This window comes from Plasmodium fragile, assembly GCF_000956335.1.
Source record: "Plasmodium fragile strain nilgiri unplaced genomic scaffold supercont1.40, whole genome shotgun sequence".
NCBI lineage: Eukaryota > Apicomplexa > Aconoidasida > Haemosporida > Plasmodiidae > Plasmodium > Plasmodium fragile.
Genome location: NW_012192620.1, coordinates 122,033 through 145,516, shown reverse-complemented (window position 1 = coordinate 145,516; position 23,484 = coordinate 122,033). Strand labels below are relative to the sequence as shown.

Below are 23,484 nucleotides of genomic sequence, written 5' to 3'. Positions count from 1 at the left end.
CCGCTTCTCCCACGTGTGCACACACTTTTAGGCTTCTTCTCCCGTAAGGTCACACACACGCGTGAAGATTGTGAAGATTGTGCAGAGAGAGAGTGGGCTTTTCTCGAAATGGAAAATCAACGCTTCCTCTCACATCACACTGTGCTTTCTTCCCTTTCTCACAGTTCCTTCCATACCATATATTTCTCCCTTTGCTTTGTGCCCCCCCCCACGGTTCTCAGATGCTGCTCTTCTTCCTCTTCCTCTTGCCTTGCCCTTCATCATTTAGTGTTGTATTGGTGGTGTCAAAATCTTCCCCCGTCTGGGTATCCATGTTGGCGCACATATAGTCCGACATGTACTCCGTCTTGGAGGACTTGGCTGTTTTGTTCATGTCAGATAAATTATAATTTGCTGCGTTCTTGCTGCTCTGCTTAAAGCGTACATTGGCATTCCTCTTCTTAATGCACTCCTTGTGAATTTTTAAAGCTTCATTATAGACTCCGAAATCTTCTGCCAGCTGCCACAGCATGGATAGGTTGAAGTACGGCAAGTAACTAATAGACAATGGGGGATTTTTATTTTTCATTATAACTTTACATTCTTCATTATACTTGTAGGCCTTCCTCAATAATTTGAGCATCCTCTTCCTACCCTCTGTCCCAAGGGTCCTGCAAAGTCCAGGCTTCCTATTCTCATCATTGTTCGTATTATCACTTCCTGTTTTACTTTCCTCCGAATAACTAGCGCTTTTCATTTCTTTCTTTATTTTTACATTTCCATTTCTCTTAATCGGCATAACGCCTCCTCCCTTTGTGGACATGATCATGTTACTGTCGCAACTCGTGATGTCCGACCTCTCCCTTCTCAAGTCTGATTCGTCTACCAGGATGTAGTCTGAAATATCATCAAAGCTGCTGTGCAATTCGTTTGGGAAATCTCCAACGGAGAAGAAGGGAGACTCTTCAATGGAGGAGATGTCTGTGTTCGTTTCGAACTGCAGGTCGGAGTACCTCATCGTGTGCATTGACATGTTTTCTTCGTTTTTCAAATTGAGTAGCTCCATCTTGTCCTCGATTTGGGGAAAAGTCACAAAAGAAAAAAAAAAAAAAAAAAAAAAAGGGGCAAAAGAGCAGGCACGAAACAGAAGGAACAAACGTGCACTACGCGTTGTAAAGTTAAAAGTTGGGCAAAACACCTCTTCTTTGCAACGTTTTGTGCTCAACTACTCCTTTTTCTGTTTGCTTTGCAGTAGGTTTTGCACGAGCTGCTCCTTTTTTTTTTTTTTTTTCTCCTTTGGAACAATTATCACAAACTTTAAAAGCTACAATATGTAAAGCAGTAGGGTTACTCGCTACACGGTACACACCCACGGTACACTTTTTATATAGCGCCTACCCAGCTGTGTGTAATGTCCTACGCGCATACATGCACTTATTAACACATGTATGTTATGGACGTTCGCAGGGGGTATGTAGATACAAAGATCCCTCACACATACGAAAGCAACGATATTGTCATAAAAAAAAAAAAAGGCTGCGTATTATTCGCGTCGTTAATTAGGGTTTTTTTTTTTTTTTTTTTTTTTTTTTTTTAATTCGCGACAAAGTGAGTAAAGGGCTTATTAATTATGAAAAGGGGGAAATAAATAAATATACGACTGAGTGAGTGGATGAATACGAGAGTGAATAATTTATGTAGGAAAATATATATGCATGAGCGGGTGGAAACAATTTTAAAACGCTGTTAAAAAAATAAATTCACAGCAGAACAAAGGGGGGAAAAAATTAAAATGGATTAATACATCCTCTGTGTTTAAAAAAAAAAAAAATTGTACAAAAAATGGTGTGGAGGAATGCGCTCTCTTTAATATGCATATATGCAGGTACCACTTGTACAAGAAGTGGTTAATGGTTCACACTGCGGACGGTGTATTCGCTGCGGCGAAATGACCATTCACAACGGAGCAGTAAAACTTGTCACGAAGGCCCGGCGTACACGTTTATTACAAGGGGATGGTTATATTTATTACACCATAAAAAGAATTAACGCACTAGGGTTTCCCTTTAAATTTCGCAGTTACCCCTTTGCAGCCACAAAAAAATGCACATATAAAAACAACGAGATACAAGAGCACTCATAAATTTAAACATATACAAAGTGCCTGTGCACTACATTACGTGCGTGTCCATACCAACGGGCAGTCGTGCGTCCACGTCGGTGTTAACACTGATGTGTATAAGAGAACCACGAGCGCTGTGCACGTTGCTGCGTTGGGGCACAATGGGGGAGGGGAAAGGACATTACATCGCTTAAAAATAAGCCACAAAAATTTGCACATAAAGCATACATATATATACGTTTAAACGTGTACGTGCAAAGGGCACACAACTGAATATTCATATGTCACACGTTGAAAGAACAACTCCCCTTGCAATTGTGTGCGTTAGAAAGCATATAAACGCAGGTGTGTTGTATACTGTACAAACATATATTTAACCCGTATATGGGCTTACACCACCGTGTCACCACGCGCCAATTTAAACAAATACAGGACGAGAGGTAAATCGTGGGGCGAAAAGTAACAAATAAATAATGCAAAATGCATGTTAAAAATGTTAACGCTGAAACACTCTCACGCGCAAAAACAACAAAAGTTCCACACTTGCGCGCACAAGCGCTGCTCATAACAAGGAGTCAAAATTTTCGAGAAAATTATTTTCACGATTTTTAAAGAGCAAAAATAGAGGGTCACAATACTACACGCATATGCATATTATACGTGCATATACATATATGCTATATTTTTTCCTTTTTTTGAAGGGCGCCAAGTGGTGGACGGATAAAACAAAGGGAAATGTTCAACACGGGGCGTGAATTCGAAGTGGCCTCTGCGCGCATGTACCTGTGCATATGTGCAAAACTACACACGAGCTGATGTGCCTTACTTCGTTAAAAAAGAGAAAGGTGTAGAGAGCGTATGACAGTGAGCACACTTGTTATGCACACGCAGAGAGGGAGAAGTAGGACAATTAACAAAAGCTATCACAAAATTATATTAAAAAGAATTATAAATCAAATAAAGGGGGAAAAAAAAATGCATCATAAAAAGCACGTAGACATACAACTACAGCTTATTTTAATTAAATTCGATTAAAACTGCATACGTGCATAAGGACAAGCGTATGCAAGCATATACAGAAGCATACATAGAACCACACATATCAACACAATTGTGTGTCTTTTTTTTTTTTATTTTTTTTATTTTTACTCTTTCACAATGGGAGATAAAAAGAGAAATTTAAAAAAAAAAAAAAAAAAAAAATGTGTGCAACACAGTGTTGTGCATATATATGGTTAGACAATGATCATATATATATATATTTTTTAATTCTTTGCATGAACTAACTCATGCGTACCTACAAGTGCACATGCGATACGCAGGTATACATATATGTACACTGGGAAAACGCGCTGGCGAAATGAAAGCGTATGCAATGGTTTTTGCATGGACTGCTGCTGCGCGCGCGCTGGAACAACATTCAGTGAGAACAAAAATATTAAATGTGCAATATAAAATATACAATAAAAAAACAAAACTAAACAACTGCAACTGCAATGACAAGCGGCACACGATTCACTTCAGACAAAGTGCTTGCTTCTTTCGTTTGTTGCTCCACGTTATTTATTCCCTCTTAGCATGCGTCAACGCACGTAGGCGGGATTTGTCCAACGAGCACGTCACGTGAAAGTGTATCTATACACGTACTAGTTTGTACAAATTGTGTGCACTGATGCGATTCATGCAAATATATATAGGGGTCTCTTTTTTAGCATCGCTTGGCGAATCGCTCTTGTTAATTCGTTCGCTTTGTTGAGACACCGTGGCACGATAACACACAAGGGGAGCTAATGCATGCTCGGGTGAACGTATATCCTCGCGGGTATGCACACAACCACACAAGCAACTGTACAGGAACACGCTGCGCGTTGCGCAGTTCGGCACAACTGGCAGGCGTGTTAGCGGGGAGCACAAGTCCACTTGCGATCTTTGCTCAAGACGCACGAGCAGGTACACACACGGAGGCAGTCACTTTATATGTTTCTATATGTACGTATACGTATGTATATGTATGCATATACAAATGTGTATGTACATATATCTGCGTACACGGCACGGCCTTGCCCAAGGCACGCAATTCACATCACATGGACACAAGCACAAGTGGTTAAAGGTGTAAACAGTTCGACATGTATGTCCTTCAGCGTATGCACATACGTATATTTATATCTTTCGTTTTGACCTTTTCCTCTTTGCGATCTATTGCTTGTGTTTTTTTTTTTTTTTTTCTCTGTTTTTCCCCTTGCTTTTGTACGTAAGCATATGTACATTTGGTAATAAAACGGGCACTGGTGGAATAAACGAAATACGCTTTAAAAAAAAGTATGACACGTAATGGGGTTTGGAATTTACTTTTTTTCCAAGCTTGGAAAACTTTGCGCTTCCGTTTCACGATCGCGTCGAGTTCGCTCTTGCGTTTTCGTTTGCTTTTATTTTTTTTCACTCACGGGTGGGGGACAATGCAGCAAAAAATTCACGTGCTCGATTGAAATAAGGAAAAGGGGATGCTTACAAGTGAACAGGTGGCATGCACCCAGGCAATAGGTCGAGCGGTTATACGCGCCAATATGCAAATGAGCATATACGCACAGCTCAGATATACAGCAAAGCTCATGTAATATGCAAAGCACAGCTATACAAATTCGTACATAAGCACAAAGCATACCTCGCGTATGAAAACTACGCCATGTAAACATTACATACGTAGCTGCATACGCGCAGGAGAAATGCGTTCATGCTTTCCCGCACGAGCGTCCGCTTATGCGCAGTTGAAGTACATGTATAATTAATTATAGACAACTTCATGCATACGTGTCAACGCATGTATTAAAATGTATACAATATGGGGGAAAAAATTAACAAAGGCAGAAATATTTGAACAATACGCAATTTAAAAAAAAATTGCTTAAATTTGTAAATAATAAAAAAAAAAAAACGTAAAAGAATTTAAATGAATTGGCTGACTGGAGATTCGCGTTTTAAAAGTAGGAATTAGCAAAAACGTTTGCAAATAAAAAATCATTGCATTTCCCTAGAGTATATAATAATATATAACAATGCTCAAAAAGGAATTTTTTGAAAATAAAAACAATGGCAACTTATGTATGGAAATATGGATACAGGCTAAAATAAGTGGAAATAAAAAAAAATAATATGACATAAATAGATGTTATATGCGAAAAGGGTTATATTTAACATGATAAATTTGATCATTATAACCTTATTATGTGCTAATTTTACATGTATATATGGAGGTCTCATATTTTAAATTTTGTACTTTTTTAATATATATTGCCCTATGTTTTTAAGCATAAACAAAAGCAAACGGCACAGGACGGCAATAAATAAGTATAAAGCAAAATTGTAAAAAAATGAAAAAAAATATATCAACTCTGTGAGATAAGCACCACTACTACCCCCCCTTGACAATGTCTCTTGTTCATGTAAAATTTTTATTTTACTTTTATAAAAAAAATTTTATTTTTCTCAAAAGTGTATAAAATGAATACAGAAATGGTAAAACATACATTTGGGCAAAAATGACACTTATGCGTAAATTTATTATAACGAACAGGTGAATTTGGGAAAAAATTATTATTCTATAAATTTATATATCATGGGCACAAAAAGATCAAAGTTATTACTTTTTGTTTACTATTTTTTTTTTTTTTTCTCTCTCAAGAGGGGGGGCCGGGTATATATATACATATTATATAATATATACCCAGGTTACAAAATATATAATTTAAATATTTCGCTTGAAAGGGGATGTATAATATGACAAAAAGTATATAAGAAACAAGTGAATGGACAACATAAACTGTATTTGTATGTATATATAAAGGTTACGTCAACAATATTTACGATTAATTATAAATACGAATGGTTATATATTTTTATGTATTTATTATGAAAGCTGTCTCATCACATGTACATAATATATATGCAGAGGGCAGGGCATAATCATCCAACAGATAGACGCGCTGAAAAGTTTGTTGTTGGAATTGATTTTATTAAATAGCGAAATGGGGAAAAAAAAAAAAAAAAAAAAAAAAAAAAAAAATGTAATATTTTTTAATAGCGAAAGGTAGCTGTAAAAATATTATGAACAAATGAGAAAAAAAAAAAAAAAAAAAATTATGAACAGTTCATATAATTTTTTAAAGCTTTTTTTGTTAAGCATTTTATGTTCTAATAAATTTTAAAGGGGATGTTATAAAAAAAGGGTAAGACATGTATTTATGCATCTCATTTGTACTGTTACATTGGTTTGCTTTACATATAATACAATATGTTATATATGCATATGTGCCGTAAGTCGCTTTTTCATAATTATCGGGAAGGCGGAAAATAGCGAGGAATTAAATTTCGCTGTCCAGGGGCTTAAAATGTAGGGGCACCAATATGCGTAAAAACCATATGACACGTGGACAAATATGAATGTAGCGGTTAGGATGCCATGCGAGCGGCAAGCCTAATGGTTGTGCCCCAATTCCCCCTTTTTACATACAGTACGCTCATATATCTATATATATACACGTATACACATGCATCCAAGGGGGGAGTTATCTTATGCTGATCGCCCACGCGCCCCGTTTATTACTTATATGCATATATTTTCCGTTGCCGCTCTTTTCCCTTTTTCCCCAATTATGTTTTCCCATATGTTACGGATATGGGGGGGAAAAAAGGCAGGAAAAAAATGCACAAAAAAATGGCAAGAAAAAATGAGAATTAATTGCGAAAAGGTTATATGCAAAATTACAAAAAATGTGAGGAATTTTCCAATGAATTCTGTCACAAGGCAGCATAAATAATGGATCAGACAGGGCTGTCTTACCAAACTTGATAAGGAAAAAACAGGTTGAGTGCACCCACAAATGCATATGTAAAATGCTATGTATATATGTAAAGCTGCAGCTGCAACAGGGCACTTATGAAACAAAAAAAAAAAAAAAAAAAAAAAAAAAAAAAAGCACAATACATGTGAGCCATAAACGTGGCAGCTATGGTGATGACTGTCCCTGGTGGGCAATTATAAATATAATAAAAGATTTAATTCCATGGAAAGGCATTTTCTCCGCTTTGGTTTGCTTCGTGTACATGAGATTAACACGAAAACGTTAAACGGACAATGAGGTATGGGGGCGGATCATCATAATTAAAAAAGGGTAAATAAGTATGAATAGGACATGTAAGATTCATATATGTACGTAAATGCTCACCCGTTTGGCGAAGTTAAACGGGAAGGCATTTTGCTTTTATAGACGTTTCCTCTATCTTACAGTTTGCACTCGTTAATTTTCAGTTTGTAACTTTCAGCAGTATATTTTAAATTTCTTTTTTTCTTTTCTTTTTTGCTGAATGTTTTTTTTTTCTTCTGTTCTCCACTTTTCCCCAAAAAAAAAAAAAAAGAAATGAAATAGTTTTCTACAATTCTTTCTCTCTCTCTCTTTGTTTTTTCCCTTTTTTTTTTTAAATTATGTTATAATAAAAAGACGCGTTTCCTTTTTCTTAGAAACACGACAACATTATATCTTTTGGGTAAGTGCTTAACAGTGGAGCAAATTTTTTTTTTTTTTTTTTTTTTTTTTTTTCCCCGTTTCCCTTTTTCCCACGTGATAGATGGAACATCACACCAGTGCGTACATTGGTACGGGGTCATTTTTTTAATGGTTCATTTTTTTTTTTTTTTTTTTTTTTTCTATTTGGAACCAGATTCAAGCGTGACGAATGAAGTTAAAGAAATTTCTAAGTACGCATAGATAATGCCTTCCAAAGTGCGTTTCTTGGTGGGGTGCTCATTGTTTTAATTTTCCGTTTTGCTTTGCGACATCTGGTTCGTCATTTTGTTTTTTCTTTTTACCACTCCTGCGCGTTTTCCCTCTATTACCACATAGCCGTTAAGTAAAATTGTCCGCAGGTGAACACACAAGTCAAAGTTGTTACAGTGGAGTGGAAAATTCCCTGAACCATTGCAAATAAATGTACGAAGTCTGATTCGCATTGCTTCAATGTACATCTATTTTGTTTACGTTTTTGTAATTTTGACTTTGTTACACTGCTATTTTAAATTTTACCATTTAAATGAGAGTGTGCAACACACTCTCCCCGTCGTGTAACGTTTTTGTCTAAGTTTTTACTTATAAATTTAATGTTCTTAATTTTGGTTAATTCCACATATTTGAATGATTCCACATTGTTTAAATTCAATAAAGTACCAATGTGTGACCTCTCATCAATTTTGTACACATAGCCACAGGTTCACATTTTTAATAAATTTTAGTTCATCTTACGAGGTTTTGCGGAATTTTCGATTTTACTACCACATCTATTTGTACCTTTTTTTTTTTTTTTTCAATTTCTGTACGTACCAGTTAGACAGTCGAAAATAGAACTTTTACTTACGCATTGCCACCACCGTATACACTCAATTAATATCCAAAGCCAACACAAGGACAGGCAAAGAAACGTCAAGTTGTACATATAATATGGAGTCCCCCTTAACGTTGTCTTACACCTGCACACAAGGGTTATAATGTGTGAGCAACATAGCGAACAGGTCATGTGCGACGAGAAAATACCCGCCTGTACAGTTTTGCCCACACAGCTAGCTATACTAACAGGAAATGAGCACAATGTAGGAAAAATAAAAACCACTTTGGAAACACTTTTACAAAATGGTTACAGCAAAAAAAAACAAAAAACAAAAAACAAAAGAAAATTGGCTTCCTCCCCAGCAGTGCTAGTTTTACAATTAGCACGTTTCAAATTTTGAAAATTTTGGTTCATTGTTCATGGCACAACTGCTATTCGATCTAATGTAAATTCTTTTGGTTACACGCTCTTCCTTTAATTGTGTGCATATACAACCATAATGATGATGTCACTCCACTTATACGACATGTGCCCGTTAAAAGTTCCCTCCTTTACAAGACACATTTATTGTTACGCATAGCAAAATAGAGACACGTCTTTTATCTAAACGAGTAACTCTGCTGAATTGAAATGGGAAAGTTTTTCCTTCAGTCCCCAATGAGCTCTTTCTGTTGGACACCACATTCGAGTGGGGAAAATGGCTAGTTTTTTTTTTTTTTTTTTTTTTTAGCTGACCTGTTAATACTTTTTTTTGTTTTTCCTTTTTTTTCCGTTCAGAAGATTAACCAAAAGGATGATAATTTTAGCTCTTCCATTTGGCGTTTTTCCCCACGGTGTGCGCACGATTAACTTCGTACGTGTGACCCTTTGGGGGTGACTCTTCCGAGACCACCCGGAGTTCAGCGTCAACATCGATGTACATACCACACTGTTACGTATAACACGCGTGCTTAAGCCTCTTTCGCTATTGAGAAACGTTTTATAAATGGTGTTAAATTATGATGTCATTGGGGGGTAAGTTGTTCATATGTTCCAACAGATGAATAAGGCTAATGTGAGATGCACCGAATGAAATGAAATTGCGTAGTTGTTAATACGTTTCCATTCTTTTGCTTTTTCGCATATATATATAAAACATGTTTTTTCACGAACCAACGTTCTGTTGATTATTCACACGTGGTCTACCCTTTCCCAGTGCAACTTCATTTGTCCCTTTACCCACCATACAGACATGATGGTGAAATGTATTAGTTGACAGAATAAGTTATAAAGAGATAAATGGCTCATGAAAAAAGAGTATACTCCTTTTAATAACAAATGGGAAGCAGTGTTTTGGCAAATGGAATAACATTAGCCCTGATGCAACAATGTAACAATTTTTTTACTGAGTTGTTTAAGTTACGAATGCTCGTCGCGCACATGGAGTTGTGAAAGGAGCTGCGAACAAATTGTAGTTATGGAGAAAAACGCATCACTACGTTTTTTTGTTTTTTTTTTTTTTTTGGGGGAGTGTTTCGTGCATATGTTGAAAAATGGAGTTTTGCACAGTTCGATGAGTCAAATGGAACAGTAACCAAGAGGACAAATAAAATTTTGTGGTAACTATGTTGCAGCACTTCATGCCCGTTGCAGATACAATTATATATTAATGGCTACTTAGTCTAGTGGTATGATTCTCGCTTTGGGTGCGAGAGGTCCCGGGTTCAATTCCCGGAGTAGCCCTATTTTTGCACTACGCAAGAAAAGAAAAATAATTTTGTTGTATGCACAAAGATGTTATTAAACTACAAACTGATTAATTATTATAATATATAAATATAAATGTTTTTTTTCTTTCTTTTTTTTTTTTTAAATGGTTGACTGTTTCAAAAATATAAATATGCTTTTAAAGTAGGAGCTGTACTTTCTTGCTATTGAAGCGCTCCTCACAAAACTGGAACAAAAAAAATTATTTTTCAATTGTTCTAATTTTTGTAAGCGCGTCTGGGTTGATAGTAATAAGAAGGGTAAACCGGGTACGGCTTATTCTCGAAGTTTAAATATTTTGTTCATTTTTTTCTCAACTTGAGCGCAAAAAAAAAAAAAAACAAAGAAAGAAAAAGGCTCGATTGAACAGCGAAGAGGTAAATGTATACGCAATGGTTATCTCTGTTGAGAATAATTGTGACGCCGTTGGTTTTTTATTTTTACTCTCCCTTTCTGTGTTGCCTTCGCAAAGATTGGCGCATAAAATTAGGTAACAACTAGTATGCGTGGGAAATTGGATGGGTGGTTTTTTTGTTTTTGTTGCTGACATGGGTAAAGGACAAATGGCAGCATATATACATTGGAAAGACCAGGTAGATTTAAAAAGTTAACGAATTTCGAAGGAAATATTTTGTCTTTATGGTAACCTAAACAAGTGTGTTCCTTGGCGCACATTCCATTTTTTGTCACACCAATTTATGCGGTGAAAAACTGCTCTGTCCCTTTTGCCATCTGTCTCTCGATTAGAGGCCAGTCCACGGAGAGAAATAATTCTGTGAACACAACCGAGCAGTAAGTGCAAGGACATGTTTTTATGGCGTATCGCGCATATGTGCCTCTTACGCAGGAGATAATTAATCAATGGTGACAAAACCGAATTAAATTTTTATGTCCCACTGATTAGAAATATTCCGGCAGGTACATTTACGCAAGTTGAGCGTATTCACCGTGTGCGCATGCACCCCCACAAGCTACATGTGTATATCAAATTCTCACGTTCGTTCGTTCGTTCGTTTCTTTTTTTTTTTTTTTTTTTTTCCAAACGGGGAAAGTGATGTATAAATTGTGTGAAGATGAAAAAAAAAAAAATTATTTCAACAGCTTGCTAACAAATGGTGACCCTTGTGCGAAAACTGCTCAGCGCCGCGGGTGTGTCGAAAATCGATCTGCTCTGACTTCGGGATGTCCCCGAAAGGAAAATGTGTTCTCAAAGCGTGTACGGAATGTTTGCATTGGAAATTAAAAATTATATTTGCAAAATGTGACATGAGTCCAAACACTGATAAGAGCATGCTCTTTTAAATTGTTGACCTCATCACGTTCATGCACAGTGCGCGCATATAAATTCTTGCATACACACTCATGCAGCAGGGCGTAATTTTCTCGGTTGGACATGCTCGCGAAGAACGAGAGGTCCGCCACTTATTCATTTCAAGAAGCCCTTTCAAATGGGAACCTGTGCGTTCTCCATTTCGTTTATCGAATGGGAAAGAAAAAAAAAGAAAACCTTTTACACATTTCGTTCACTAAATATAACAGCCGTTAAAAGCGCAACTGTACTTTTTCGCCCGCAAGGTGAGTTAAACGTGTATACAATGTTCTGGTACGAATTTGCACGTAAATACCTCGTTCAACTTTTAAGTAATTGTTCAGACGCGTTTACTTTTTTTTAAGAATAGCAAAAAGCGTCTTCGCAAAATAAAAAAAAAAAAAAAAATGCGAAATTGATAAAGTATGAAAAAAACTCCCTGATGAAGCTTACTATTATTTATTCGCCATTTATGCGCGGCTACTTGTAAAAGTATGTTTCGCGTAATGGGGCACGCTACACAAAATGCTTCTTTTCCAACTTTCCCTCGTTAAATCTGTGTTGCTTAAATCTTGTCCCCATTAATTGAGAGGTAAATACAACAAAGTTCTTTCTTTGTTGTTTTTTTTAAATGCGAATTGTGAAACATATGGCGTGTTTTACCCTTATGCACCGTAACAATGGCGAGCACAGAAGGGTAAACGCGAAGGGGCAGGATCGAAGAAGAGTATTTGCTACATATGAATTAATTTTTATAATAATAATTGGAACAACTGGAACAAAAAAAATACGTAAAATTATTTTATTCTTCTCCATTTTGTTTTACGCAATTTTTTTTTCCATTTGTTCCATTTTTATTTATAGCCAAATTTTTTTCTTTTCTTTCGAACATTTTCTCCTTGTGTTGAAACAGATGGTAATATAACAAACATATATTATATATATGTATTATTATATGCAGGTCACGAATTTAATTTTTTTAATGACGACATTATAGCAGCGCGTGGTTTCGATCCACGGTCCTGGGGGTTATGAGCCCCCCACTCTTCCTCTGAGCTACGCTGCTTTCAAAAAAAGTATGCGACCTAACAGTCTGCTTCATTTCGGTCACCGGGGCTACAAGTGCGTGCGACAACTGGAGATGAGGCTCATTTTGTTCCAGTGCGGTATAAAAAAAAATACTATAAGGCACTTCGTAACAGCCTCCACCATACGCACTGCAAGGGGAATAATGAGAGCCACAAAAGGGTTTGGGGGAAGAATAGGTATAATACAAATGTAAATATGTTGCGTATGCAGCAGCTATGTTCCCCACCCATCACATTCTCAAACACGAGTAGAAAAATCTCAACATTTCTGCTCCACGAACTTTTCTGCAATGTGGTAATGACTTATCCATATTTTTCTCTATGACGCAATTCTCTTCTCTTTTTTCCTTTTTTTTTTTTCCTCATTTGGCCAAACCCTAATAGTTCGACGTGGTTCAACTCTTTTTTTGGCTTTTTTTTCATACCCATATTTTTGCTTCCAAAAAGTAACATAAAAAAAAAAAATTTCCCATGGGTTAATTTCCGAAGCATAAAAAGATAGCTACTTGTACGCCTCCTGTTTGGGAAAAAAAAAAAAAAAAAAAAAAAAAAAAGCCAAGTACGCACGTACATACGCTTCCGTGTGAAAAATGTGGAAATAAAATATACTAGCGAAACGGATGCAGGAAATCTTTTTTACCATTTTATAGTATCAACATGTACTGTAGTGACTAGCTAACTGTGTGCTCTAAATAATGTGCAGGGGATTATGTACAAAGAAATTGCCCACTTGTAAAAAAAAAAAAAAAAATGGACACTGGCTTGTCCCATCCTATTACCCAATTCACAGACAAGAAAAAAAGAAATTGATCCCCCAGGGGTGACACCTAGTGGGGAAGTGCATAGGTACGTGCATAAGTACACTCCTATGGGGACCCTTACCACGGTGCTAATATGAAGGGGTTGTGATAACCCCGGTCTAAGTTCTCCCCACACGGGGGGCACGTATCAGGTGTTATGTCCGTATGCGCTCAAGGAGGGTAACAAGCAAAATAAAGAACCTATCCCTGTGTGTATTAAATTATGCGCGCTACAAGCCATACGTTCATACGCGCACGTAGAAAAAAAAAGGAAGCTGCCCTGGTGAAGTAGAAGCGTTTATGTCCAGCTAGCGCCGCTTCGAGACAGTTTCATGAACATTTTTTTTTTTTTTTTTTTAAATTGAGAAAAAAAGTGTCTAACATGGGATGGTGAAAAGTTCTCATTCTTGCTGTGAGAGAGAGACGCCGTCAGGGTGGTAATCTGGGGCTTCAAAACTTGCAGGACGAAGTACGGTTTCCTCCCCCGAGTATCATGGCTGCGCGCTCTCTGTATATCGTCGCATGGAATTTCCCCTAAAGACTTCACCTCTCGTCTAGTACGCGCATAAAATATGTACAATTGTTATGCACACATTTGTGCGTGTGCATTTATGTGTTGGTCAATTTAATCTTAGCCACCTCACCTTGCGGTAGTACAAATGCACTTGCCACGGTCCAACCGCAAGCATATCATTGAGGTGAAGTTATACACAAGATTCGCCCCGACACGATGATATATATATATATAAACCCCACTGGGCGGAGAAAAAAAAAAACCAAAAAAAAACATATGTAACGGATGCGAGGTATAATTTGATCCTGCGGTTCTGCACTTTCCTGGATGAAAAATTGCCTTAGCATTTATGTGCCGCCCTTCCGCGGTTCCAATGCACTTGGGAATGGGGGCACATTGCACTTAAATAAATCTGCCCGACCAGAGTGCCTCCTTCCTACAGAGAGAGCGGATCACAGCATATTTTTTTTGGTGAAAGTGTGTCACTAATAGGGGGTAAGCAGTCGTCTTTATGTTTATTTATTTTCACCCATTCGCACGTAACTTGCAATTTGCCCCACAGCGGGAATTCCACAATAGCGCTAACCAAATGTGAATTTGTTCCTACTTTTTTGTTTACACCTTCCCAAGGGGGTAACAAAAAAAAAAAAAAAAAAAAGAGAAAAAAAAAAAAATGAAATTATTTCCATACGTTATATATACTTGTATCCTTTGTAGCGTAATCATTGTGATAAACGTGTTCCACTTCCAACTTGTGCATCTGCTTCATGACCTTACACTTCTTAGTATATTTAGAAGGAGGGCTACTCCTTCCGAATGGGACGAACATATAGAGCGGACTGAATTTAACCCTGCACATTTGTTCCCCTTTTTGTTTTTAAAAAATTGGCTCACCGTACCAAGGCGGAAGTCTTCCTCCCCATGTGGTGGTGTTGTGGAGGAAGAAGGTGAGGAACATGTTGCAAATGTCTTAAACAACGTTGTCGTCGTCCTCCCCCTGTTGGAGAACATTGCAGCTGTGTGGAAGACTATTCAGAACAAAAGTTTCGAACCTCATTCGAGATTTCCTTCCAATGTAGAGTTGATCTCTCAGGATGTGCGTACAAGTGTTTACGCAGTTGTTAAAAAAATTTGCAAGCATGTCCGTTTGTTCTTCAAGGGCGTGAGAGCCTCTGTGGGTGGATTGTCACGTTTGGCGTTGGGGAGGAAGAGTGATTGGGGGACATTCGGTGTGACCTTTGCCCAAGCGAGGGAGATGGAGAAGGACTCGCTTGAATGGGGGGTGAAGTCCCCAGGAAGGAATCATGAAGGAGGGACATATAGCCGTTGTTCAAGTGAAGGCTCCGTCCGCGCTGGATCCGGCAAGTGTCGGGACCTCCTCAACGACAAGTATCTGCTAACGAAGAAGATAAAGGATGTGTTTCGCAAAACGAGAAGGAGCAGCTACCATGAGTTGGATGTCCTTATGATCCCTCGTGCGGCACTGGAGCATGGAATGAAAGGCGACGAGACTTGTACAAATTGCATGGTAAATGCTGATCACTCACTTTACGCGTTGCGGTTAAGAAGCGACCATTTTGGCGAAGCACACACAAAAGCGATTTACGGGTCGAAACCAGCAGATGTACAGATATACTATGATTATGACCACGATCACGATCATGTTCACGATCATGTTCACGATCATGTTCATGTTCATGAGAAGACAGCGTACATAGGAAATATTGAGTCCAGGGGGATGGAGGGAGGTGAAATTGGAACAGGTCGAGAGAAGACCGAAGAGAAATTCTCCATACCAATGGCATGGCTAAAGGGAACATACAAAATGATTGATTTTGTAAAAAGGTTATTCCTCGGCTATGTAGAGAAACCGGACTCTGACCTGAAGAGAGACATAAAGCGCTACGAGCCGAAGAACCTAAAGTACACCGTTAAGGAAAAAATGGGATCAGGAGCATTTGGAGAAATTTGGTATGCAATAAATATGAACAAGGAATCCCCATTCAGAGATGTAGTTTTAAAAAAAATTTTAATTCTTCAAAATGAACAAGCATCTGAGACAAGTGCAAAGAGAGAGATATACTTTGGGGAGGTTTTAAAGAATTGTCAACATGTAAGTCGCTTTATTGAATTTTTTACAGAATATGAAAGAGGAAATGGAAATGAGGAACACAAGTATGTATGGCTCGTTTTTGCAAATGAAGGGTACTCATTGTCCAATCACCTCTTCCATGTAGACAAAGATAAGGGGGGGATGTTAACTCCAAGCAGGTTGTGGTGGAGCATAAAGAAGCAGAGCATTGGCATGCTAGTACTGAAAGATTTAATGCACCAAATTTTAAAAGGAGTTAACAATGCACATAAAATGGGCATTACTCATAGGGATATAAAAATGGAAAATATTTTCGTTTCTGCAAGTACCCCATTCACTGTTCGTATTGGTGACTGGGGTAGTGCAGTAGAGTATAACAATGAGGACTTTTTATTTCCTGTTTCAGAGAATGAAGAGACAGAAGGGTACCAGCCACCCGAATCTTTATTTGGTCATATGAAAAGAAATTTTAAGCGCCGGCCTTATTACGATATGTGGGGAATAGGCATTGTATTTCTGCAGTTTGTCTTGGGTACTAAAAATCCTTTAGAGGTTAAAAATAAAAGAAATGCAATGAAGCTTCATAATTTTTACTCCAAGTATGCAACCCCGGATGCATTAAAGGAGGCAATTTTTTTACAAAGTCTGTCTGAATTATGTTTAATGCCCTGGAGTCCATCTTCAAACAAATTGATTTCTCTTAAACGGGAAGAAAGACTACCCCATTCGTCCATTTTTAAAAATAACTTCATTTTGAATACACTCTATTATTTTCTCACTTTCAATTTGGTTCATTTAAAGAATCACATCTTGAACAACTGGCGGAGTAGATACCTTGCGAACACGTATAACTCTCTCGTGCCCTTTTTTCCGGATTCCTCTCCCCTTTGTGCAGATACCAAATGTCTGCACTTGTACGACCCTGGTTTGGCATCCCCTCCTAGTTTAAGTGGCCACTCCGGGGAAGCTTTTTACAAGAATATTATGGGCACGAATTTGCACCTCCAAGAGGGGCACACGTGTGTGGACTGCGACAATAATGCCAAGATGAACCAAATGATGTACCAACACTCTCGAGCGCACGCACTGCTTTCCCCTCCCTGTGATGACGAGCAGTTTCAGAGGATCTTGCAAGAGAGAGACCCTTCAGGCGTAGGGCTCCCAAACGCCAACGCCAGAAACCTCCTCCGGCGCCTGCTCACCTTTGACTACGCCACGCGTATTACCGCCGAGGAGGCCCTCAACCATCCTTGGTTCGCCGAGCCATAAAGCGATCCACAGGTCGTGCAGCTTGTTTTGTTCACCTGTACGCGCCTTTTGCATCACCTGTTTTTGTTCCTTATATTATTTTTATTTTTTTTTTTTGTGACACGCCTGTTGGGAACATCCTCCCGTCCGCGTCGAATGCAACGTATCTGCTCTAACCGATCGGCTGCATAACCGTATGTACACATTTATCCCCCACACGAGTGCAGCTCCCTTTTTTGACTTTTTTAAAATGGACAAATTGTAAACTATAAAAAAAAAGTAAAATTAAAAATCTGTTTTTGTGTAAACATGTTGTGCGACAATCGAACGTTTTTTTTTTTTTTTTTTTTTTTTTTTTTCAAACCCCCCCGCGGGATGGTGTATCTACATGTGGACAGGGTGTTAAGACGGTGTAGCTCAGGCACATGTGGGGGGTGCCACCTGCATGTACCCCTTCACGGAAGTGTACATTTTCTACCTCCTTTCTCTCTGCGAAAATGTTAATTTATTAAAAAAAAAAATGTAATGAGAAGAAGCAAAACATTGGCAGTAGCGGAAGCAGCTGCAGAGGTATACACTCATCGCGCTTTTGCATAAAAAAAAAAAAAAAAAGCAACTGTCTTGTAAAGTTGAACAGGGAAAGGGACAAAATAGTTCCACATTCTCTAATCAGTTGAACCGCTTATTTGTTCTTTTTTTTGTGTGTGGAAATTGAACCTGTCCCGTCTGTCTTGCAACCATTCGGTCATCCCATCTGTGTCACTTCCTCGAAATGAATTTGCTTGTCCTTTTGAGTTGCCTCTTTTCCATAGGGGTGCAAAAATATTCACATGCGTATGCCCCGCTTACCGGCAAAAGAGTCCCCTTTACATTTTCGGGGGACGTCCGTTTGAGTGACCCAAATGGGGAAGGCAACATAGCAAGTCAATCGTCCAGTGGAAAGGACAAAGGGGACCATTTTCAAAATTATGAATCTGTCACGAAGGAGAAAAACAAAAGGATGGATGTATCCAACGAAAGCGTAATAGGTATGAATTGTTTCCCCTGTAAAAAAAAAAAGTTTGCTCTGTATCTTCTAATTCCTTGAAGGGGGCACAAAATGGGTTTTGTACGCTTGGGGTCGAAATTGAATGACAAGGTGTCTCCGTCTCCGAAAATGTTTCTCCACGAAGGAGAAAATCAAACGGAAGACAAAGACACATCATTGCATGTAACTCATAGCAATCACAGAAAAAAAAAAAAATAATAATAATATAAATAAATAATATGCCGAATCATACTTATCAAAATGGCATAGGCAGAATCACAATCGCGGGGGGGAGAATTAACCTACCATCCACACAAAATAAAAACACCTGTGGAGAGAACCTCCCCAAAGTGTATAGCACACATTATAAACGCCCCCTTTTTACATCCCCTTCTATTCCCGCACACTATCAACCCCACATAGATTCAGTGGAGAAAGCGAATGAGGCAATTAAGAAGAAGTACAGCTTGGGGGATTTACCAACATCCGGACTGAGTCAAGTAGACATGAACAAATGGCGTTTGAATTTCATTTCCCCTTTCGCTAAATAAACACACCACACATGGGTTACTACTGTAAGGCTTGTTCAGGAGGATGAAGAAGAGGCGAGAGAAGACAGTGAGTTTTTGTCCGACGATTTGGAAGAAGCAGCTCAAAATTTTGCAGTAGCTCAGAATAAGGTACGAGAGGAGAAAAGCGTTGGGGACGTAATACACGTATAAAGCGATACGGATCTCTTCCTTATGACTGTTAAATATAGCAAGAGAAGTATTTCCCCCCCCGTCCTCCTCTTCATTCTGCACTTACCTCACCATTACCCACTTTCCACGTCAAACAACTTTTTCCCCTTCAGGAGGATGGAGAAACGGAAGAGGACGAAACCAATGTGAGGAAGTACCAAGCGGAGGTCATCAACTCCATGAGTCAGGATACGCTTTATAAAAAGTTTGATTCTGGAGAGTTGGAAAAAATTGAACAGGTAAAATGGAGAAATGGGTGCTTCAAATAGACGTTGCCTTTTTACGTCCCCTGGTTTTATGAAGCGTTCCCACTACTGAGCTGAGCTCCTTTGATACCTTTCTGGGTAATGTTTAACTTTTTTTTTCTTTTTTTTACCCCACTTCGAGGCGATGGAGGACTCTGACGAAGTACGACTTACACGAAATGGGCAATTAAGAAAAGATTTTTTCTACTCCTCCGTTTTGTGTGTCCTGTCAAATGCCCACTTGTGTTCTCCCTATAATATCATTTTCTTTTTTGGGGGGGGACGGGAGGAGGTCTTTTTCCTTCCCGTTTTCACTGTCCACTTTCCACTTGCCAGATGTGTCTCCAAGATTTTTCGCTGCCCTGCCCGCTTCACTTCTTCCGAACGAGTTCCGGATGCGTCCCATTGAGTTCGTATGAAGGTCCATGTCGCAAGGTGCGTCTCTCCCCATGGCGCTGCAACAATGACTGTGCTTTCCGCAGATGAGTCATCTTCACCGCGTCTCCCCACCCAGGTGCAAGACAAGCTGGTTCACTTGTATGACCACCAGAAGGAGAGCTGGGGAGAGATTTGTGACGCCACCTGGCCCTGCCTACCGAAGACATGCCCCTATGGGACCGACTACGATGCCCTGTGTCCAATAAACTGGACTGACGTAGGAAAAGGAACCTGCACAAGCGAAAATACAAATGACACATATGAGGGAAGCATAAATTTTTCCAACCTCTCCATTGCGGAGAAGAAGAAAATGGAAGCAAAGCACGGCATCAGGTGGAGGTGCAAATCTGTCACATTCAAAACGAACTTTGATGATGCATGCCCCTTCAATTGGCACAAAATTGGAGAACACAGATGCAAAGCGCCGAGCGATTATGATGGGCCCTGTCCCAAAATTGCAAATTTGAAAAAGTACAAATCTGAGGAGGGGAAAAGGAGCATCGAAAATGTCTGCCTCGTCAATTGGCCCTACACCGTTGTTGTAAATCAGTACCAAAGAGATTACTCCGCCCCGTGCCCCATGTAAGGATAGAGCGATGGGACGATAAATGCGGCCAGCGATGAAGCGAGTCAGTGTGAAAGAGACATCGCCAGGTCGAACATTAGGGTCTCTCCCTTGTGCCACTGCAACAACGAGATATGCACAGTTATACATTTTGTCCCATTTTTTCCCCTTTCTCACGGAACGCGGCGCACTGCCCAGTGGATGGTCCCCCATAGACAATGGACTTTGCCTGGCCCCAGAAAATTACCAGAAAAGTGCAAAGTGCAACGACGAAGTCTCATTTGCTACAATGAATTCGCAGCAGAAGGACTCCTACTCCATCGCGTGTCAGGTGGATTTCCCCTTCAAAGGTAATTCCTCCATAGAGGACGCAACAAAAATGAAATAATAATATGAACAAATTTTATATACGGGGTTATCAACATGAGGAAAGCCCCATATGCTACTTGTCCCATTTGACCAGGTAACAGGGTTGTGAAAAAACAGTGTGCACTGTACGCATGTAAATATATTATCATTCTCTTCTGCACCTATTTCGTCACCGTGCAGAGAGGGACCACTGCCTGCGCAATTACTCCTTCGCGTGTCCCCTTGGTTGGGTGCCTTCCAGCAAAAGGGGTTACTGCAAAGCCCCAGTTAGCTACAAGAGCAAAATATGTAAAGGATATTATAAATTTGAAAACGTGTCGGACAGTCAGAAAAATTACTTTTTAAATTTTTGTGCCATTGATTGGCCGTGCGAAGGGGAGATCCAGAACTCAGGGGTGAGGGATACACCACAAAAGTGCTTAAACGCACATGCGCACAAATGCATATATATATATATATGTGTGTGTGCGTGTAAAGTATACCGCTGCGAATGCAACTGTATATTCATGTTCCCCCATGAGTAACTTCCCTGTCCACATACCGCCTTCTCAGATTTATACGCGACTTCCCGTTGGTCATTCGACTGAGCGACCGGAAAAATGGGCCAGCGGTAAGGACGGAGAAAGACGCATTGGGGGTAACCCCTTCAGAGCAACATACACATGTGCGCATGCATGCCAATTTTATGTCTCCCCTCACGCTTGCCCTTTGAACATATCCCGTACTGCTTCTTCAGGCCCAGTGGACTCTGCAACGGGAGCAATTATTTAGCGAATGTGTACGCGTACACGTTTGTGATGCAGAGGGGGAGGGGGAAAAACCAAGCAATTGTACAGTCATAGAGTGCGCATATGCCCATGTTTTGTTTTGTTTTTTTTTTTTTTTCACCAAAGAAGGATTCCTTTTGTTAACCTTTGTTGTGCTAATGTTGTTCACCTAAATGGGGAACACTGAGTTTTTTTTAATTGTAAAAATGACCACTTGGAAAAATTATCATGCTGCTTATTATGTGACAATGGCTTGCAATTTGTGCGCATGTGGCTCGTTCTTGGGATTTTTTTTTTTATGAGTGTATTTGGGGAAGAGCCTTTTTGGAGGAGAAAAGGCGAATGGTTAGGGGCACTTTTTTGCCTTTCCTCGGGAAGAGGTCGCATTGGCTCGTCGCCCATTTTTTAAAATGTCGACTCGCTTCGTCGCATAGCTCGGAAATTGCAAAAATGGGAAACGCGGAGAATTGCATTCAAATTGGGAAAATTTTGGAACAATTCCCAAAAAGTACAAAAAAAAAAATGGCCCAAAAAAATGGAGGAAAAAATGTGCAAACATGTACCCAACAACTGCTTGGGCGATATTTCGAAAAAGATCATTACCAAGAACAGGGGGACTTTAGCGGAAAAAACACCATGATGAAAAATCGACTGCAGGGGAAATGAAGTTCTCGCTGCGCAGAATGGGATTTTTTTTTTCCCCCCCATTTTGCGACCCGTCATTTTTTTTTTGTGACATACGGGCGCACAAGCACCTGCGCAATTTTTCGCGATGTGAATTTATATGGGCAAATGTCTGCCTCAAAAAAAGGGGGTATAAATGGAAAATACAAAAAAAACATGCAAACGAAATGGACATTCAGATTTAATACCTTTTTTTTTTTTTTTTTTTTTGTTATGTTTTGTTATGCCTTAATGATTTTCCCTGCTTTACCCTGCTGTGCCACTTTGAGCGCCCTTCTTTTAGAGCTTCGTTAGTTGCTCCCCCTTCCTTAAGCTCTACGAACAAAACAAAATGGCCGTAACCTTCGGCCGATCTGTATTTGTTTCGCCAAAGTGGTAAAGTATATATAATAGAGAAAAAACAAAAAGGAAAAAAAAAAAAAAAAAAAATTGACATTTTCGCGATATTCTCAAAATGGAATAAACAAAAAAAAAAAATAATTGCTTTTTGCATTTAGCAAATTATTTGCTTCAGGGGCCTATTCCCACATTTGTTTTTTCCCTTAGTCTGGGGAACGGGCAGCAGGCCAGGTGTAAGTGTGGGTCACCTTGATACGCAGCTTACAGCCATTTATTACCCTTCTGCTGCTGACTTTCCTGCCCCCCCGTTCCCCCTCCGTATGTGCCTTTCCCCCTGGGGCACTATACCCCGAAGGTGGAAAAGCACATCCGTAGCCCCCTGGCTGTGAATTCACCTGTGCTGTACCGTTAAGGCGAAGTAGGCCAGACCGCCCACAATTTATATGCATCATCATCCAGCCGTAAGTACATGCCCATTTTGACACACATTAACAGGATTGTTTTGTCTAACCCGAATGGCACAGAAATAAGCGTAGTTAATTTTTGTTGCATTTTTTTTTTTTTTTTTTTTTTTTTTTTTTCACCAAAGAAGGATTCCTTTTGTTAACCTTTGTTGTGCTAATGTTGTTCACCTAAATGGGGAACACTGAGTTTTTTTTAATTGTAAAAATGACCACTTGGAAAAATTATCATGCTGCTTATTATGTGACAATGGCTTGCAATTTGTGCGCATGTGGCTCGTTCTTGGGATTTTTTTTTTTATGAGTGTATTTGGGGAAGAGCCTTTTTGGAGGAGAAAAGGCGAATGGTTAGGGGCACTTTTTTGCCTTTCCTCGGGAAGAGGTCGCATTGGCTCGTCGCCCATTTTTTAAAATGTCGACTCGCTTCGTCGCATAGCTCGGAAATTGCAAAAATGGGAAACGCGGAGAATTGCATTCAAATTGGGAAAATTTTGGAACAATTCCCAAAAAGTACAAAAAAAAAAATGGCCCAAAAAAATGGAGGAAAAAATGTGCAAACATGTACCCAACAAC

General features: G+C 39.1%; 3 protein-coding genes and 2 non-coding genes across 5 annotated transcripts; 3 read left to right on the top strand and 2 right to left on the bottom strand.

Annotated features, from left to right (window-relative positions):
* Positions 1–217: 217 nt before the first annotated feature.
* On the bottom strand, positions 218–1,045 carry AK88_03488 (uncharacterized protein; the record flags this gene model as incomplete). The annotated part of the gene is made up of 1 exon (XM_012481102.1): positions 218–1,045. The coding sequence occupies one exon, from the start codon at positions 1,043–1,045 to the stop codon at positions 218–220; it is 828 nt and encodes a 275-aa protein (XP_012336525.1).
* Positions 1,046–10,129: 9,084 nt separating this feature from the next.
* AK88_03487 lies at positions 10,130–10,201 on the top strand. Its single transcript has one exon. It is a non-coding gene; the product is annotated as a tRNA-Pro (tRNA).
* Positions 10,202–12,528: 2,327 nt separating this feature from the next.
* AK88_03486 lies at positions 12,529–12,600 on the bottom strand. Its single transcript has one exon. It is a non-coding gene; the product is annotated as a tRNA-Met (tRNA).
* A 2,009-nt stretch (positions 12,601–14,609) lies between these two features.
* Positions 14,610–17,297, top strand: AK88_03485 (CMGC/CDK protein kinase; the record flags this gene model as incomplete). The annotated part of the gene is made up of 1 exon (XM_012481101.1): positions 14,610–17,297. One exon carries the CDS (start codon positions 14,610–14,612, stop codon positions 17,295–17,297), a length of 2,688 nt encoding a protein of 895 aa, XP_012336524.1.
* A 751-nt stretch (positions 17,298–18,048) lies between these two features.
* Positions 18,049–21,431, top strand: AK88_03484 (uncharacterized protein; the record flags this gene model as incomplete). The annotated part of the gene is made up of 11 exons (XM_012481100.1): positions 18,049–18,304; positions 18,727–18,803; positions 18,894–18,983; positions 19,157–19,282; positions 19,431–19,451; positions 19,625–19,723; positions 19,803–20,308; positions 20,490–20,641; positions 20,841–21,055; positions 21,213–21,270; positions 21,397–21,431. The coding sequence occupies 11 exons, from the start codon at positions 18,049–18,051 to the stop codon at positions 21,429–21,431; spliced, it is 1,635 nt and encodes a 544-aa protein (XP_012336523.1).
* Positions 21,432–23,484: the final 2,053 nt, after the last annotated feature.